This window comes from Eucalyptus grandis, chromosome 7 (assembly GCF_016545825.1).
Source record: "Eucalyptus grandis isolate ANBG69807.140 chromosome 7, ASM1654582v1, whole genome shotgun sequence".
Classification (NCBI taxonomy): Eukaryota; Viridiplantae; Streptophyta; class Magnoliopsida; order Myrtales; family Myrtaceae; genus Eucalyptus; species Eucalyptus grandis.
Genome location: NC_052618.1, coordinates 27,641,236 through 27,657,480, shown reverse-complemented (window position 1 = coordinate 27,657,480; position 16,245 = coordinate 27,641,236). Strand labels below are relative to the sequence as shown.

The window sequence follows — 16,245 nt, the reverse complement described above, 5'->3', positions numbered from 1 at the left end:
CCAGACGATTGGTGGATCTTTCTTCTTCATTGATCAACCTCATGATGGTGGACCTTTCAGATATATGGAGGATGTGAAAAACAAATGACAAATCCTTGCTTTCTTTCCCACTTTTCCTTTCCGTTCAGATTGAAAAAAGCGAGGACTTTTCTCACCCACAATTTTTCTTTCTTTAGATTGCTTTTCATATCCGTCGCTTTACTTTTTGGGTTTGAGAAGCACTGTGTTCCCAAAAAAGGAGAAGAAGCAGCACCATGGAAAGCTACAACTCATATGCCGTGTTGCCATCCACGGGTCCCTACCTAAATTTTTGTGTGGTGATTGACCAAAGCATGACACCCAAAGTCAGCTTTTCAACTTTTATTACACCCTCTCTCTTGACTTTATTGTTGTCTCTCTTTTTGGCCAAGTTACCTTGTGGCCTACAGCATCAATTGGACTTTCCCTATCTCTTCCAACGTTAGCCCTCGCATCTCGTGTCGTTATTAAAATTATATTAAGCCACCGTGATGGAATGAACTTCAGGATTTGCACAAGGATTGGTCAAATTGTATGAAAAAGTATTGATTTAGAGTTACTTGTGTTTGCGTGGAAAATGACTTAGAGTGTGTTTCAGTGGGATCTTCTTAGCAAAGTTCCAACGGGTCAGCCCATAGGAAGATTGACCCAGAGAACCGATCAAACTGAGTGCCCACTTTTGCGCAACGTGTCAACTTGCAGAGATAAGTTGCCTTTTTGGCTTGATAATTAGCATTCTTTTTTTTTTTTTGGTATATTATTTAATTTTTTTTTGGTAAATAAGATAATTAGCATACTTTATATCTAAATACATCCACCTTGTTCTCATCTCCCATCGTGTTAAACATTAGACTAAAAGTTTCCTCTGAAAAGTTCTCCACGACAGAATTTTTTTGTCGAGGTGCCTGGTACTAAGAAATTCCCAATGCCCATCTTCCCTCATTGAATTTATTGATGTTTAATGTCCCTCCACTAAAGTGAGTCAAATGAAAAGAAGAGAGGGAGGAAAAGAGGCCCTCAGAGCAAGCTCAGCTGCTGAAAGAAGTGGATGGCAAGAGCTTCTTTCCCTTTCTTGTTCCACTTTTATTTAAGTTGCTTGCTTGAGACACCATCCCTCTTTTTGTACTGGTGCTGGTTTAACTGAAATTAGGCTAGGCAGAGAAGATAAAAGGCTAATGGTCCCATGGAAGAAAGGTCAGATGGAGAAGGCCATCTAACAGCAAAAGAACAAGAGAGAGAAAGCAAATGAAAGAAGTGAAAGATTTGGAGCTACTTGATTGAGTTTGGGACCCAAAACAGGGCCCTACCTTACATCCAAGTTGTGGCTAATATTGTCTTGCAGACAACAAAATATCAGAGTGTTTGCTTGCAGCTGAGCAAAGGAGGGACCGTGCAGGAGATAAAATCAATGCAAGCTATAAAAAGTGCTTCAAAAGAAATTTAGGTGGACAAATTTCAAGTTGGCCATATCCAAACTCCCAGGTCACAGCTCTGTTAGAGAAAGGACCACCTGGATGTTTCATGTTTGGCTCGAGATGGAAACAACAAGAACAACAGCAAACTGCAAAAATATCAAAGAAATCTATATCTTTGTGTTCGCTATTCATGCCTTACTCTGCAAATTGTTTGGCTCATGGAGCCTAAATAGGGAACCTTGGCCTCTCCTAGTTTTCACTTTCTACTTTCTTGCTAGGTTGGTCACCTATGAATCTGTATGAAATTCATCTTTTCTGGCCAAATAAAAGAAAGGCCGTTCTCGAATGTGTGAGCACGAATTACATGAATTAAACTCGATTCATCCACAGCTGTGATGACTTCATATTGATGACTATCCTCCATGCGGATTGAACCTCCGATTTCTCTTTCAGGTGAAAGTCTTAGCATTGTTAACTCAATAACTTCACCCGCTCAAGAACTAAAGTAACTGAGGAGTTGATATTGATCATTCGCTATATGCAAGAGCTCGCCATCAATGGGGAGTTAGATGGTTGCTGGACATGTCACCGTCCGGTCCATCTCTCCTTTTAGCACATTTAATATTGCTTCATCCTTGATGTAGCCAATCGATGACGACTTCTGTTTGGGCAGTACTATCCATTTCGAATGATCTGAATCTTCTGAGCCTCTCACCGTAAACTACTGCATCACTTTTTGTGTACCCACAGCATTGTCGGATAAACACTGGTCCATGCTTAACCACGCAAAAGGCAGGAGCTCTTTGAGCAAGACAAGCTTAAATGAGAATAATACGGATTTACTGAAGTGTCAATCTTCCAACAGAGAAAAAGGCAACAGAAAGGGAAAAAGAAGCAATAATCTGAAATTATTTATAATGATTCAGGACGTTATGGTGTCACGGAAATCTCCATATCTTCTATACATTCACAGCTTCAAGTTGCAGACACTATCAATGTACAGAACACAAGAAAAGCAAGGCTAAGTTCGTTCAGCAAAGGCAGATGTTTCCAAGGTTAAAAAGATCACAAAACTAATCCACTTAAGAGCTCTGCGGATGGAATCTTCTCTATCTGTTCTAAGTCTTAAGCAACGAGCACACCGTTTTGTGGGCTAATAATATAACACCCAAAGCTCCGCCATCGTTGCTCAAGTGAATTTGACAGAATCCTGCTCCTCAAAAACCACACAATTCCTCAATATACAGTCATGAGCTCCGTTTTCAAGTGTTCTCATGGAAATTGAGGGAACGAGACAATGCAGCAGGATTAGCATGCAAATGTGGCAAGGTCTCAGCATCTTTAACTTTGCCTTCTCTGGACTTTGGTTCGAAGGCCTTAATACCGAGGGCCGCCCATATTGAACTTTTGGCAGCCTCGCTGGGATCATCTATACGCAGAGTCTTCGGAACCAAAATGCTACCATTCTTCTGTCTTGGGGGTTCTGCTTGTTCCAGTGAAATATCTGATTTAAGTGGCTCAGATTCTCTAGAATGCTTTCCCAGTGTCGGTGAATTTGGACCAGAAGTTGTGGCCTTTTGGTTGCAAAAGGGTGACTGAGGTGACATACAAGGAATGTTCCAGGCATTAGGAAGAACACCACAAGCCCAAAAGGCTGCAGGGTAAAATGACATCGGTGGACATCCTGAAGGGCAAAAGGCAGGTGAGGGAATTGTGGAATTCCATGGATAAGGCCAAGGAACGCCGGGAAGGCAAGGTATCTGCGTAGAAAATCCATTAACATTTCCCATCCCTTGTTCCTGTGGGAAATTTAGGCCTTTCTCATTCATGGAATTCGATATTGTGACCGAGGAAGAGGTGGAGCTATCATCCCCATTTTCAATGTCCCGAAACCCATTTTTGTAACCATTCAACACTTTCTTCTTCTCGGAGATGTTTGGAATGGGGGACTGAGAATTGCACACAGGGGAGTCCAAACCAAAGGTAAGGACGGCTCCATTGGTTCTTAAATGGGGGAGTTGAGCCCCATTTGGGGAATCAACTCTGGCTGCTTGAGAGCCTCGGAGATGGTGATGGGGCGATAACGTGTGGCAGCGTTCTTGTTCTTCCGCCGTCCAGCTCCCACAGGAACATTCCTCATAGTACCCCCTGCAGTCCAGTACCTTTGACAGGCTCTGCAGAAGTGCCGGGGCTGATTGACATTGTAATTGTTGTAGTAACAGAATTTTGTGTCCATGCTGTTACATCGAGGGCAAGGAATGATCTTGTCTGGTTTCTTCAGTGTTTTGTCTTGCGAATTTTTGGGCATGCCATGCTCTTCTTGTGCTCCAGTCTCAGTGACATGTGATGTCGTACTCTCTTCTTGAATAGAGGGTGTCATAGGGTTCACAGCATCTGGAGAAGTCCTGGAGGGATCCAGTTCCTGAGAATTTGGAGGCGGTTCGCAATCTTCTTGCATATTCTCAGAAGCCTTTTCAGGTGAAGCGTTCTGAAACTTTCACATGTGAAAACATAATCAGGATTAATATGAAAAGAAAGGATTGAAAGTAGTAAGATTGATCAGTGGATTACTATATAAACCGAGTATGCAGACAGCAGGAGAAGGAAGGGCAATCAGCCTAAAGAATTGCAACTTTCAAAGCTTGTCTTTTGATTTTAGGTCCCTATGGAAACTTTGCCTTGAAGGTATAATGCTATCATCTGAAACTCAGAAGGTTCTAGAATCACAAAGTTACAAACTTCATTGACCCTCTAGCTTCACGTCTAGATGTATCCCGATTGCACAAGAAACCATAGTTTTTAGGACCAAAACAAAGGGACAATGACAAAGATCAGTTGAGCTGCTGGGAGAGAAACCTCTAGCAGATTGCAGAAGAATTGATTCCCACACGAAACCCCCCAAAAAAGAAAAGGCCTTTACGACATGTCAAAAGGGGAAAAAAAGAGAGAGACTGAATCAACAAGACATCACACATGAGAAAAAGCAACTAATCAAACTGTATTGAACCCAATCCGCAATTCCCCTAGTCCATATTTCCAAAGAAAGAAGCTCAAATCTTCACGGTACATGGAGAAAATACTCAGTAAATTCAAGAAAGTGGCCACCAACATTTGTCTGTATTCCTGAACCAACGATACCCGAAACAGAGAACTCCCAGAGACAGAGCAGCATCCAAAGCAAGAAACCAAGCGAAAAACGCAAAAAAGCAAAATCGACCCATCAATCTTTAAAGCGGTAAGAAACACGGGCAATCACCAAAAAAACGCCTTTTCAGTTCACCAAGCATACCTGCTCCGCATCTTCAATTTCTTGTTCCTCTCCTCCTCCTCCTCCCATCTTCATCGTACTCCTCCTCTCCTCCTCCTCCTCCTCCTCCTCCGCCTCCATCTTCCCTCTCCTCCGGTTTCGCCGCCGCGAGGGCCGCGCCGTCTGCGGCGGAGGAGACGGGGATCTTGGCACCGAAGAGCTTGATGGCGGGGTCCTGGGTCTCTTGCATTTCTTCCGCGCCAAAGTCAAGCTAAGAAATCTTTCTCCGGGGTTTGCTCTCTCTCTCTCTCTCTCTCTAACTCTCTGTGGAACTTGAGGCTTGTTGTGCAGCACAGCAGATGCTCGTTTGCCCGCTTGGCATGGACAAGTGCTTTGTCGTCTGAGTTTTTGATCCCCTCCCCTGTTCCAACCTCAGTGGGGGGCCGCTGCCACGTCATCCGGTGGCTCGATTTCCAGCCACATGTTCTTGTGGCCTTTAAGATTTTTTCCTTTTGCCCCTCCCTCTCTCTCTCTGTCACCCAACTTTTTTGACTCTCCACCCGGGTGCACAGCAAGTGCGTGCTACTCCAGTTTTGTCTTTTTGTCTTGGCTCAAGAGGATATAGGCCATGGACTGGAGATCAAACCAAACAAGATTTAAGAGGATAAAATAAGAGAGGGCTTGGTGAATGTACCAGTCCATTGATGCACCTTGAATCATGTGGCCGTGGATGGTGTGTGTGTGCCCTAGGAAGAGGGTTGTCAAAATCACTTAATTCAACCATGTCTGTTCGTGTCTCCTCAGAATCGATATCTGTTCCCGTTTTCGAACTACCGCGTGCACATCATAACAACCCCAGTTTTTATATGAAAGGACGTCGACGAAAAATCGAACCCGATACCCCCCACTGATGATGATGTATTTTGAATTAGTTCGTGTGTCGCGCAACTTTTTATGGATAACGCAATACTATTCTCCTTGAACGATGGAGCAAGTCGTGTTGATAGGAATTTGTCGTGTGGATCAAAGATTAGAGGCACGTTTCATCATGGGCAATCCTCTAACTCATCTATCACTATTGTGTTATCTTCGTAGACTAATTAGTATAATATTTTTTGCTTACAAATTGCATAAATGGGTTTAAAATTATCATGGTATCCTCGGAATTAAGTACTTATGCCCCTAAAAAATGCACTGGATTGGGTTATAGGGAAACTCCTTGGCCCTATTGCAACAAAAATTTAGTATGTAATTGTAAATACATTAAGACCAATGAGGTGATGTTGAAAAGATTGTAAGCGGCCTCAATTTGATATTCAAGAAGAGTTTGCTACGTCCGTATACATGGTATTTCTAATAACGAGTCTCAATATTAATGGTGTTCACCATATGATAATTTTAACAGATGGTAGTACACATAAATCTCCATGATTCATAATTTTTTATAATCAGTGAAGATTTTCAAAATTTATTAGTAATTTGGGATAGTAATTTCCACAGATGCATTAATCTGTCATCAATAAAAGTTGGTACTAGTAATTTTTAAGATACATCAATAAATCGATGTCAATAAAACGTGTCAAGTAAACAGGATTAGTTCGTAGGATGGCACAAATGATTTTAAAAAACAAGGACTTTTTCAAGGGCGGAGATTATTAGAATAAGATAAATCTCTCCGGCCACATCAGCTCCAAGCACCCTCCGCGGGGCCCACTGACAGAAGCCCACTTTTTCAAACGAGCGATTCGAAAAAATCTACCCGAGCAAACGTCGGATTAAAAACACCTGCCCCTTGTGGACACGTGTCTTCCATCGACAAGGCCCAAAAATTCTTCCTCCCCGCCTTCGGAATCTAGACACGTGTCCCCTCGACAGGGAAAAGCGATCGCCCTTTCCGCGAAAAAAGATATCCTCGTCCCACGTGGAGGATAGAAAAGCTAGCCGGGAGCATATCTTTTCCTTGTCTTAGGGCAAAAGGGTCAACTTATGCTCGTATTAATCCTGTAAATTAAAGTTTGTAAAAAGACACTTTGGTCAGAACAAACTTTGGGTGATTAGAATATTACTTATCTTCGTACCTAAAGTTGCTTTGATAATGGAGGCCGGCTTGGTGGTCGGTTAAAGTGACTTTTTATAATGGCTGTTTGGATTTAACCTGAACGCGATATGCGCAACTAAATAAAGTTTGATTGCCAACATTCTTATATTATTGCAATAACAAATCTTCATAGCATCGAATCTCAAGTTCATCACAATTCACATACGTTGTGTTGTCATTGGTTGAGAAAAATTTCATCCGTTTTAAACGGATAGATGTGATGAAATGATGACGGTTAAAGTCACGAAAAGCATCTCTCGTCACTAACAATGCCATTTTCATTGCTATCCATGACTTAGTATGTGCAATCTATAACGCACACCCTTCTCCACATAAATTGACAATCTTTGCTTATGTGCAAACTATGGTCATTTAAATCGTGTTGTGCGACTTGAGATATTTAATCTCCTGACTTTTATGAGAACTACAACATGCATTTAGAAAGATCTAAATTTTAACCCAAGTCAAATGCTTTTCAACTAAAATTGAGATCAAATCAACCTACATCAAGAAACCCAGTTTATCTTTTAAAAAAAAATAATTTTGTTTTAATTTGACTTGATCCCAATTTATACTATTACTTGAAAATGGATAAATGGAAGAACTTTCTTTTGACTCCTAGGTGGGGATTATCGGTTTTAAGATGGGTTGTTCCTGCCATGAAATTAGAAACCACCCACTAAGGATCCATTCCGTAAAATGGACACTAGGAATTGCCCATTGGGTCCTGGACCCATCCGAGAACTAGACATCGGTACTGTTTGGTTTTTGGGTGAGTCCATAGAATCGGCCGTGTCTTGGGAGGTTAAGAGGCGATCGAAAGTGAGATAAGGCAAGAGAGTTGAGAGGATCATGCAAGAAGGGGTGAGGATCGAGAACAAGATAAGGCAAATGTTGCGATTCTGCAATAGGGTTTCTTTCTTTTGAGAGGGAGCATGCATGAGGAGTGACGATCGTGAGAGAGAGCTTTAGGAATTAGGTTTTTCAAGACATAACCAATTTGGTCTAGGCGAGTAGTTCTAACCTAAAATCAGGAACTGAACTAGTACTCATCAATTTCAATTTTTTGGCATTTGGAATCAGATCGGTTCCCATGAGAACAACCCAAATCCGGCAAGTTTGATCTGGTTCGAGCAGTTCCCAATTCTTTTGCATGCTCTTACCTTAGAGCGAGCACTAGAATGAGGTTAAGGTGCAAATAATGATCATTCTTTTTGAAAAATTAATTTATGGGATATAAATTAACTTTTCTATTTTTACTTTCTATATGAGTTTTTGAGCAAAAATATACATTTGATGACAACACAAATTTTATGTTCTCGGAATAGAAATTCGTTTAATAATGAAAAAAAAATTCTTCCTCTCGGGCGAGCAACGAGCAATTGCAAGTGGGTAATTAGTAGCAAGAGCAAGCTATGAGAAAAAAATTTATTTCTCATTTTTATTTTATAAATAAAAAACTAAAATAATCTTACTTCTCATTTATGTTTTAAACCTATTTATGAACTAAAAATTTGTTTCAAAAATATAAAAATGAGATTGTATTACCAAACGGATTTTTATTCCAAACATGTTCATGGGAATTAGAAAAATAGAAAAACGAAAAAAATAGAATGGTTATTATGCTCATCCTAAACAACAAAATTGGAGTTGTGTTCTGGCCTAAGGACGGAGGACCCTCTTTGGGCTTAGAAAAGTGATTGAAGCCCATGTGGAGACAAAATCACACTTGGGCCACTAGGTCCAATGACTCATGGGCCAACAGGTAGGCCCATCAGATTCTTTCCATAATGCTTATCTTTTCTTTTTCCTTTTCAAACGATGAGAGAATCCGTGACTATGTACAACAGTCTCTTGCAAGATAAAACCAGGCTACCCGAAATATATAGGTTCATCCCACCCTCACACATAAGGAAGGCGGTCCAATGGAGAGTCCCACCCAGCATCTCGCGAATATCTTGATGAATCCCAATGGAATGATTTCAAGCTCCAAGTGTTTTTAAGTTTGGATAATGAAATTGATTAAGGAGATCCATTCAAATTCCCTACAAAAAAATCAGACTCGTTTCATCATGGAGAAGGTTGGATCAGCCCATGAGAAACTAGGCCTCATTGCTGCCTCAAAATACCCAGAGGGGCCCTCTTGTGATTATATAACTGTTGAATTGGGTACGAGAGGACTTCAGTGGGCCAAGCCCAAAACGAAATGACTTGCTCTGGCCAGCATTGATAAGCAACTGGAATAAAAATTGGTAAAACAAAGTTAATGGGCAATTTTACGAGAGAAATATTATTAAGTCACAGCAGCAAATGTTGGTAAATTCATCGAAGATTTTGATATATTTGAGACATTTGTAAGAAAGATAAAAATATAGGTAAAAAATAACGAAAGTTCATAAATTCAAATAAATGCTGATAAGTAGCTCAAATGAGAATTGGTAACCCAAATTTAGATAGTAATTTCATTTAAAAAAAAAAAGGTTTTTAAATCACTCAAATAAAATTGGTAATTTCATATGATAGTTACTAAATTCAAGGCTTTGGTGAGAAAGTCTAATAAAACCCAATAAAATATAATAAAAGTTAGTAATTTGCAAATCGAAAAAAGAAATCTAGTAATTTCATGGAAATGTCAGTAAATTATCAATAAGTCGCCGAAAAATTAGTTGATCAGTAACGTTTTGTACCAGCAGTGTGTTTTTTTTTTTTTTTTTTTTGGGCACTTATCAATGTTTTAAAAGAATCTATCATGACAAAGAAAATTTCATTTATGAGAATCAAACGGTAGAATCGTATCGTCCAGTCTTTTTCTAGATTTCCACCCTCAGTTTCAGTTTCAGTAATATTTTTATGCATCCACCAAGATCGTCCACTTTCGCACTTACCATCTTCTGTCATCTTCCACTTTCACTAGTGTGCTCCAACCTTCTCCTCGCCAACTTGACTTATAGAAATGGACTTCCATGATCTCCCCCACCAACCCATTAGTGGCTTTGCACATGAAAAGATTTTGATTGCATTCCACAGAATGTTTGAAAAGATTTTGTAGTAGGCACATTTCGCGTCGAGTCCTCCACAAAGTCGCGGCAGCTGCTCTCCACCGCCCTTTTTGACTCGAGGGTCAGTGATGGCTGCCGCGAAGATCGCGGCCATCAAGGGTGTTCTGCCTTGTCAAACTATAAATTCAGTGCTTGCTTCGAGTACAAATGAGTGAGTACAGTATTCGCAGATTCTTGGAGATGAAGACCTCCAGGGCAGGCACTCTTCTTCCGCTGCTTGCCGTTTTGCTCGGCATATCTGGGATCATCTGTTCGGCTCATGCAGTGCCGGTTACAAGTAATACTGCGAGCATTCCTAGCTTGATCTCTTTTTTCACTGTTTTTTACTCCCTGTCGTCCTCTTTCCTTTTCTTTTCTCACGTGAAGTTTGCACTCTGCGCGCACAGGAACAGGAAGCCTAGTGCAAGAGGCTGGAGTTCATCAAGTCGCAAGCGGTTCGGTCTTGGTAGGAGAAATTTTAACTTGAAAGACACTGAAATCTTTCATTGTTCTTGAAACAGTAGCACATGTTCCAAGACTTGTCTATTTGACATTAACTGATGCAATTCTTTTGGTTCCTTTAACAATCCTCAGAGGCCAGTACCGGGAGGAGTTTTGGGTCTAGCAAGAATCGGTGGAAGGATGGACATCGAGGTCAATGATTATCCAGGATCGGGGGCCAATAATCGCCACACGCCAAAGCCACAACTTGGGAGAGGATGCATGGCCTGTTGAATCAAAATGCCTTAGCTAGTAGGTTTAGATGTAGTCCTCGGATATATAGACACATTGTCGTATATCTCAGTGCAGTTGTAGACATAACCGTCTCTCTCTCTCTCTCTCTCTCTCTCTCTCTCTCTCTCTCTCTCTCTCTCTCTCTCTCTCTCTATGTTGCTGTAGAAATTGCTTCTAGCTCTAAGGGGTAGCAGTGGGTTTCTGTTGTCTAGATATTGTGTAGAAGTTGGAGAAGGCATGTCGAGAAACTTTCCAGTCTTGATGTCGCAGGACTAGTGACGGGTTCGTTAATGTCAATGGGTTTGCTTGTATAAAAATGCTCTTTGTAGCTATTTTCTGACCCCCTGTGTTTATCTCCACAAGGTACTCCTGAATTGGAGAAACCGTAATGGATCATGTTGATAGGTTTTGTTGAACTACCTTCTCCGTGGAAAAAATAGGGAATAAATTGAATGAGCGGACAGTGTTCGCTCACAGCATTAAACAAGCAAAACAGAAATGCAGGTTTCTATGTCCGTAGATGTCGTGCAATCTGGAATGTTTTGCTTTTCTCTGCATAAAATGACCCGTCCGTCCACGTGTCTTAACAATTCTTCTTGCGCAAGACAAAGCAGCGTATCGTCAAAACCAGGAAAGCGCTTTGCAAAGGTCACGAAATGATCGGTTTTGTCTTTGAAGCCTTAAGTGGAAGTGTTAGGTAAACAAACCAAAAAGGTCCTGAAAGTTTCTGGAGAGTGGACTTTGGATATCAGTGGAGGCAGACGGTGGAAAATAAGGTACACTAAACCACTCGATGACAATATTTCTATTATTTTTTTCTGATAACTTTTATGGCCACTCAATGACAGTGTTTTACATAATTTCATCTTGTTTTTTCTTCTTTCAGCTCGTCTCTAGATGGTAAATAGCACAGATTGCTTTCAATGCCAATTGAAACGAATAAGGTCAGGAAAGCTCCTCATAATGGGCCACCACCAATTGACTAGCTATCAACAAGCTAATGAAGTGCTAGTCGGAGTAGAACAATAGCTAAGCACACATTGCTCTCAATTAGCAAATAAGCCCATTGATACGAATCTCCTTGTCGTGTGTCACAATGGAACTAATCAACTAACTAACTAGCAATTGAAAAGGCAACATATGAAGCTTCTACCATGTTGGAAATGGAAGCAATGGCAGAATCCGATGTATAATCTGCATCTGCTTAGAGATAAAGCCTTTTGCAGCAGAATGGACCAGCAGTGTAGTAGATTGAAAATCGGGAAAGAAAATTGCATGAAGAAGGCAGTGATCAGCAAGCCCTTTATAACAGGTTGGGAAAAGACACTTTGAAACAAACACGCACACTAGTACCAAAAATGTACTGTTATTTAGCATGATCTCGACTGCTGAACATTACTAAATGCAGTTCTCCATTTACTGAACAATGGAACAAGTGTAAGTAGAGGCCTCTCTGCAACTGCAACAAAGACTTAACCTCGCGGTGATGGTGCAATGGCTGGTGCAAAGGTCGGTGCAATGGCTGGTGCACTGGAAGGAGCATCGCTGCCATTCACACGCGAAAATCCAAACTTTTTGATAAGCTCTTTGGCGATAATTTGGTTAGCGGAATCAGTTGGGTGGTACTCGTCCCAGAACACATACTTGCTCCTGTCTGAACACAATGTTGATGCAGGAATACACGTGAGGGCAGGCCTGATACTTCCGAAAGAACAGCAAGGCGAGTCCGAGTTGTTGAATCCTACACAATTTAGAAAGAGCAACACTCAATATTTCACGGACGAGGTAAAAGAGAATAGACTGGGCGAAATTTTGTAGACAATTAAGAGGGCAAAACTGACCATATTTCTGTGGGTTGCTTATAACATCGTTGACAACATCATAAGCATCGCCGAATTTATAGCTGGCATCGACGAGTTTCCCTGACAATTTCTCCAGCATCTGGCTCGTGGCACGATTGAAGCTGAGCGCCAATTTGTTCGCCCTATCTTGACAGTTCCCCGATGAACTTAACACCCTTTGGAGCGGAATGCAACCCATTGGCCCCAACCCAAACACCATTAGCTGCCTTGCCCCTAAGCTGTGCAATAACTATGAAATGTGCACATTTCCAAGTCAATAATCTCATCAACTGTGAAATGAAAGGGAAGTTATGTATCACGTTAACTGGATTTCAGAATGAAGACTGTTACCTCAAGTTGTGCCTGGAGTGTCTCAGTCATGTAATTGACGAAAGCCTCGTCGTTGTATTTCCACGAATCGCTGTAAACTGGCATCAGGTAATTGTTGATGAAGTCATTGCTTCCTAAGGCAACAACATACTGGGATTCTTGGAAGAACTTCTGAGCTGCATTCACGCCGATCTTATTCCTGATCAGCTGCTGTGTTCCCTGGAAGAGCTCGATTTGCTTGTACAGACAAAACCTTTGAATCTGCAAGAAGCCACGCGATTCAGTCCAAATTTTTAGAGAAAATATAGGAAATATGTCTTAACAGCGGTCAGGTTCTTACAAAGTATGTCCCTGTTTCATTCAAGATCCCTCCACCTCCTGAGGCATAGTTCACTCCATTTTCCAAAATCACGTCCGCTGTTAGAGACGGATCAAGAAATGGAGGCGGCCTTGGAAGACCCGTTTCATCGCCTGTGGCAAGATCACAAATTTACATCAATAGCTCATGAACCAAACCAAGTACATCCAAGAAAACCTGATTAAATTTAGTTTAAGGAAGTTCAAAGGACAAGTGTCTTCTCCTGTTACCGATAATATCTGCAACGGTGCGGCCATTGCAGAACCTCCCATTAGGGAGTCCATTGCCGAAATCGATGCCGTACCATGGCAAGTTGGCCTTGGCAAGGCTTCTCGACAGCCGGTTGTTGTTGCCAACGTCCGAAAGAGAGTCCCCGAAAATGAACTGCACCACCTTGGAATCGCATCCATTAAGTGATCCCCCAAGGATGGTCACTATCAGCGTCGTTAGTACCAAAACAGACCTCATACTCGAAACAGATTTTTCAAGAATTCAGATATCTTAACGATGCTCGTCTGTTCGGTACCTGTTTCTGAAAGATTGAAGATGGGGGGTTATAAATGATCCGTGCACACAAATTCTGACAAGAAACCGGGAAACGAACGCCTCAAAGATTTTGTTGATGAACCAACTGCAAGATTATTCAAACCTACTGCATCTACTTGTTGCAATGAGAAACAGAAAAGATGCATGTCCCTATTACCAATTACCCCACAAGAACATCGCCCCGGTAACTCTCTCTCTCTCTCTCTCTCTCTCTCCATACATGAGAGCAGCCAGCACGCAGCAGGAGCACAAGAAGGACGTGTGCGGTCATGCGTTGCGCTTGACCTGGCCGCACAAAGATGGAGGAAATGGTTTGACTAACGTGAGGATGTTCCAGGGTTTTCGAACACGTCTAGAAAGTACCGGTATCGTCTCTGCGAAACGGGAACGGTGAGTTCACCTAACCATATATGCGTTACGTGCATGATGAGGTCAAAGCTGGTTTCTTCGCGGCGATGACTGGCGTGTTATTACGGCTCCGCAAAGATTCTCGATGTCTGCACCTACGAAAGACTAAAGAGAAAAATCTCCATGGACGCGCATTTTCCGGTCGGGTGTTGGTAGCTTCCTCTCCCCAAGGTGGCACGCTTCCGATTGTCAAAGGCGTTTGGCCAGGCTTTCTAAACAAGTGCGTGGACACTTGTTAGTACACATGTTTGTTATGGCTTATAATAAGCATTTCTTTACTTATCCCGTCAAAATCGAAAGATTATAAGGAAAAAAAAAAAAAAGTTAAGACGAATCTGTATGTGTGCGTTCATACATTATGAATGTTTCTTTATTTTAAAATTACAAAAAAAGAAAAATGTCACAATGCATCCACGGCAAAAGCCACCTCCGAAAAACTCGAGTGGTAATTATTGATCGATTATGTTGAAACATAATGCGGAAACTGACCACTTCTTATAATTAAATTGATGTGAACTCATTGGAAAAATGAATGAGGAATAATAAACAATACTAGGAATTTATGTGATTTGTGGTTCGAGTGTTGATACCTATTCTATGGCGAGAGCTTCCGGTAAATAATCTAATAATAATTGAAGAATCATAAAGTTACGATAGTTTGTATACTTGAGTATTTTCCACACCTAGTCCAAAGCAAACTTACAAGTATTATCTTACAATCTCTCACAAAAATCTCACAGAGAGAAAAATCCGATACTCACTCTTATATTTGCCCTACTATATCTTATCATAGAGAGAAATTATAGTGCCCCATTTGCATAACTTAGAAATATGCACTTCTTTACCCCCACTCCAATGTACTAGCACTCATGCAAGCATAAGCAAGGCAACCGAATACTATTAATCTACTGTAATCAGCAAACGTACCTGACCACGTTTCCTCAAGAGTTTTCCAATCAATTATCTATGATGATGATGATGATCTATTCATTAACCAATAAGCAATATTTACTACTTCGACCCAGAATTATTAATCTAATCTAGCATTAGAGAGTAAAGAGCGAGCTCTCTACAATATAATTATGTTCATTATTTCTAGGGAAAATTGTCTAAAAAGTCCTAAACATATTGTATAGTGACTAATTTAATCCTAAATCTTTCGATTTTGCCAATTAAGTCCTAAGTATTTTAATTGTGCCAATGAAGTCCTACATATTTCAACAATTTGCCAAATAAGTTATAAACATTGTTAACGAGTTGTCAATTTATTCATTTCGGCTAATTTTGACTGAACATTGCTGAAGTAACAGCCCAATTAATGCTAGGCATCCTACATAGTGCGGTTAGAGCTGATGTGATTTTTTTTATAATTTTAGAATAAAATTCAGATTTTTTTTATATAAATGTTCTATTGATTCTTTTATTTTATTTTTCTTTCTTTTACTCTTTTTCCCTCTTTTTATAGAAGCTCAGCAACCTTCGCCAACCACTGATCAAGGGTCGATGACCATGCCTGCGACCCTCATTGGATCTAGCAAGGGTGTGGTGGCCCTCATTGGGTTTGTTGAGCCCTCACCCGAGCCAATTCTGCCACAGATTAAGGGTCGCTTCGCCTTCACTATGGCTTGTGAGCCCTCCCCCAAGGCCTGGTGAGGGCCAATGGCCCTCGTCCAGGGTCGGCATGGTCGCTGGCCCTTGCTCAATAGTTGGTGGCCCCACGAACCCTCTATAAAAAGAGGGGAAAGAAAATAAAATAAAAACAGTAAAAAAAAGATTTTTTTTTTTAAATTAATAATCGCGCTATGTAGGATGGTCAACATTGATTGGGCCACCATTTTAGCAATATCCAACCAATATTAATTAGGAGGAAAAAATTGACAATTCATTAAATGGTTTAAGATTAAATTGGCATAACTAAAAATTTAGGACTAAATTGGTAGTTATAAAAAAGTTTATACTCTTTTTATTTACCCTACTATATCTAGTATCATATTTATATATATATATATATTTTTCTATCTAAAATAGGAAATCTATTTTAGGAAACCTACTCAAATTAGGAAACTCTCTCAAACTATAGACTTATCTCAAGAGATTGTGTGCTTGAGTCCAGTCTTAGGTAGAAAGGGATGGCAATAGGAAAAGCCAAATTAAAAAGGGTATTGACCATGCTTTTCTTTGTCCCCGATCGGGATCAAAGGAAATTTTCTC

The 16,245-nt window shown here is 40.8% G+C and overlaps 3 protein-coding genes across 3 annotated transcripts; 1 reads left to right on the top strand and 2 right to left on the bottom strand.

The window, feature by feature from the left end:
- Positions 1-2,316: 2,316 nt before the first annotated feature.
- Positions 2,317-5,174, bottom strand: LOC104425980 (cyclic dof factor 3). The gene is given in 3 exon segments (XM_010038871.3): positions 2,317-3,489; positions 3,492-3,927; positions 4,723-5,174. Coding segments are annotated over 3 exon segments (1,329 nt in total). The 5' UTR covers positions 4,822-5,174; the 3' UTR covers positions 2,317-2,695.
- Positions 5,175-9,798: 4,624 nt separating this feature from the next.
- Positions 9,799-10,891, top strand: LOC104425979. The gene is made up of 3 exons (XM_010038870.3): positions 9,799-10,114; positions 10,224-10,282; positions 10,411-10,891. The coding sequence occupies exons 1-3, from the start codon at positions 9,985-9,987 to the stop codon at positions 10,549-10,551; spliced, it is 330 nt and encodes a 109-aa protein (XP_010037172.1). The 5' UTR covers positions 9,799-9,984; the 3' UTR covers positions 10,552-10,891.
- A 936-nt stretch (positions 10,892-11,827) lies between these two features.
- Positions 11,828-13,625, bottom strand: LOC104425978 (GDSL esterase/lipase At1g74460). The gene is made up of 5 exons (XM_010038869.3): positions 13,311-13,625; positions 13,063-13,193; positions 12,744-12,983; positions 12,393-12,642; positions 11,828-12,292 (listed from the first exon to the last, which is right to left on the bottom strand). The coding sequence occupies exons 1-5, from the start codon at positions 13,546-13,548 to the stop codon at positions 12,024-12,026; spliced, it is 1,128 nt and encodes a 375-aa protein (XP_010037171.1). The 5' UTR covers positions 13,549-13,625; the 3' UTR covers positions 11,828-12,023.
- Positions 13,626-16,245: the final 2,620 nt, after the last annotated feature.